This window comes from Atta colombica, unplaced genomic scaffold, assembly GCF_001594045.1.
Source record: "Atta colombica isolate Treedump-2 unplaced genomic scaffold, Acol1.0 scaffold27, whole genome shotgun sequence".
Lineage (NCBI taxonomy): Eukaryota > Metazoa > Arthropoda > Insecta > Hymenoptera > Formicidae > Atta > Atta colombica.
Genome location: NW_017259370.1, coordinates 3,080,639 through 3,081,907, shown reverse-complemented (window position 1 = coordinate 3,081,907; position 1,269 = coordinate 3,080,639). Strand labels below are relative to the sequence as shown.

Genomic DNA, 1,269 nt, shown 5'->3' with positions numbered 1-1,269 from the left:
TATATATATATATATATATATATATATATATAAAACCGAAGGTAAAGCTCTCACGGGAGCGGCCTATAGAAACATATGATATTCGGGCAGAGAAACGCGTCAATTGCCTATAGAATTCTTCTATACAGAAAAGTTGTACATTTCAGACTACGAGAGACCAAGCGAGCCAAACTGAAAAAAGATCCGTAACATGAATATAAGATGTATATGTACTGTGCTAGATAGAGAAATCAGTTCGTATTGCTATTTACCAGAGTTAGCTTATCCTCCTCCTTCTTAAGTATCTTCGCGGTCTGTTCTTGGTCGAACTTGACAACGGCAGCGATTACTCTGGCGAGCACCATCGTCTCTCTTCCCATCATGTATTCGAACAGAATATTTCTAAGATACTCAATTTCCGTTGAATCTTCCAATGTGTCGTGTCGCAAACTGACCAGTTTCCTAAGTTCCGCGAGTTCTCGCCTCTGAGACGTCAGAGTCTGTTGCAAAGTGTGAATCGAGCCGGTGCTCGTGTGTATCGCGGCCATCGCCACGCGAGAAGTACTTTCCAATTCCTGTATAAAATTTCACTTTATTCAGAACTCTCAATTTTAAAACAGCTGTGCTATGTAAAATAAATATGTATAGAAAAAAAGCAGTCAGTGTAGGCATTAAATAAAAAGAAATGAAGCTTTACCTCGGAAGCTGCATCAGTTTGTGCATCAGGCTGAAAATGCGAAATATGTGAACGAAAATTAAAAAATTAATTTAAAAAAAATGAAACATGCATGAATAAATAAAATGATCATACATTTAAAAATTTATATCTAAATAAATAAATATAAAATATACATATAGGGTTAAATTGAATTATATCTTCAAATTATGCAAACTTACCTTTCTTTCGTTTTGCCACTCTTTTGTTAGTTCGTTCAATTCGTCCTCATGTTTAACTTGCAGATTATCGATTTTCTGCTGCACTATAGCCTTCCACTTTTTCTCTAATTCTTTTATTTCATCAGTGTGTTCCTTTTTAATTTGCGCAATGGTTTCTACCAAGCGATCAATATCCTTTCCCTTCTCTGCTACCACATCTTTTTTCTCTAGAACAAGACTCTCGAGTTGCTCAGATTTCTCTGTTAACTCTATTTGACAATCTTTTAATTGTTCTTTGTATTGCTGTACAAGATTCGATTCGTAGTTGTGTTGGCGATCTACATAAAGATTAAATACCGATTATATATTGGAATGTTTCTTAAATATTTTTGTTTCATTACCACACACACACAC

General features: G+C 35.0%; 1 protein-coding gene across 1 annotated transcript in view; it reads right to left on the bottom strand.

The window, feature by feature from the left end:
* LOC108689337 (golgin subfamily A member 4-like) overlaps positions 1-1,269 on the bottom strand; it is a 12,016-nt gene that overhangs the window by 5,454 nt on the left and 5,293 nt on the right. The window contains exons 5-7 of the mRNA XM_018196071.1: positions 877-1,193; positions 677-706; positions 252-554 (exon numbers count right to left, since the gene is read on the bottom strand). Coding sequence (XP_018051560.1) covers positions 252-554; positions 677-706; positions 877-1,193 — 650 coding nt within the window. The remainder of the gene's footprint in view (positions 1-251; positions 555-676; positions 707-876; positions 1,194-1,269) is intronic.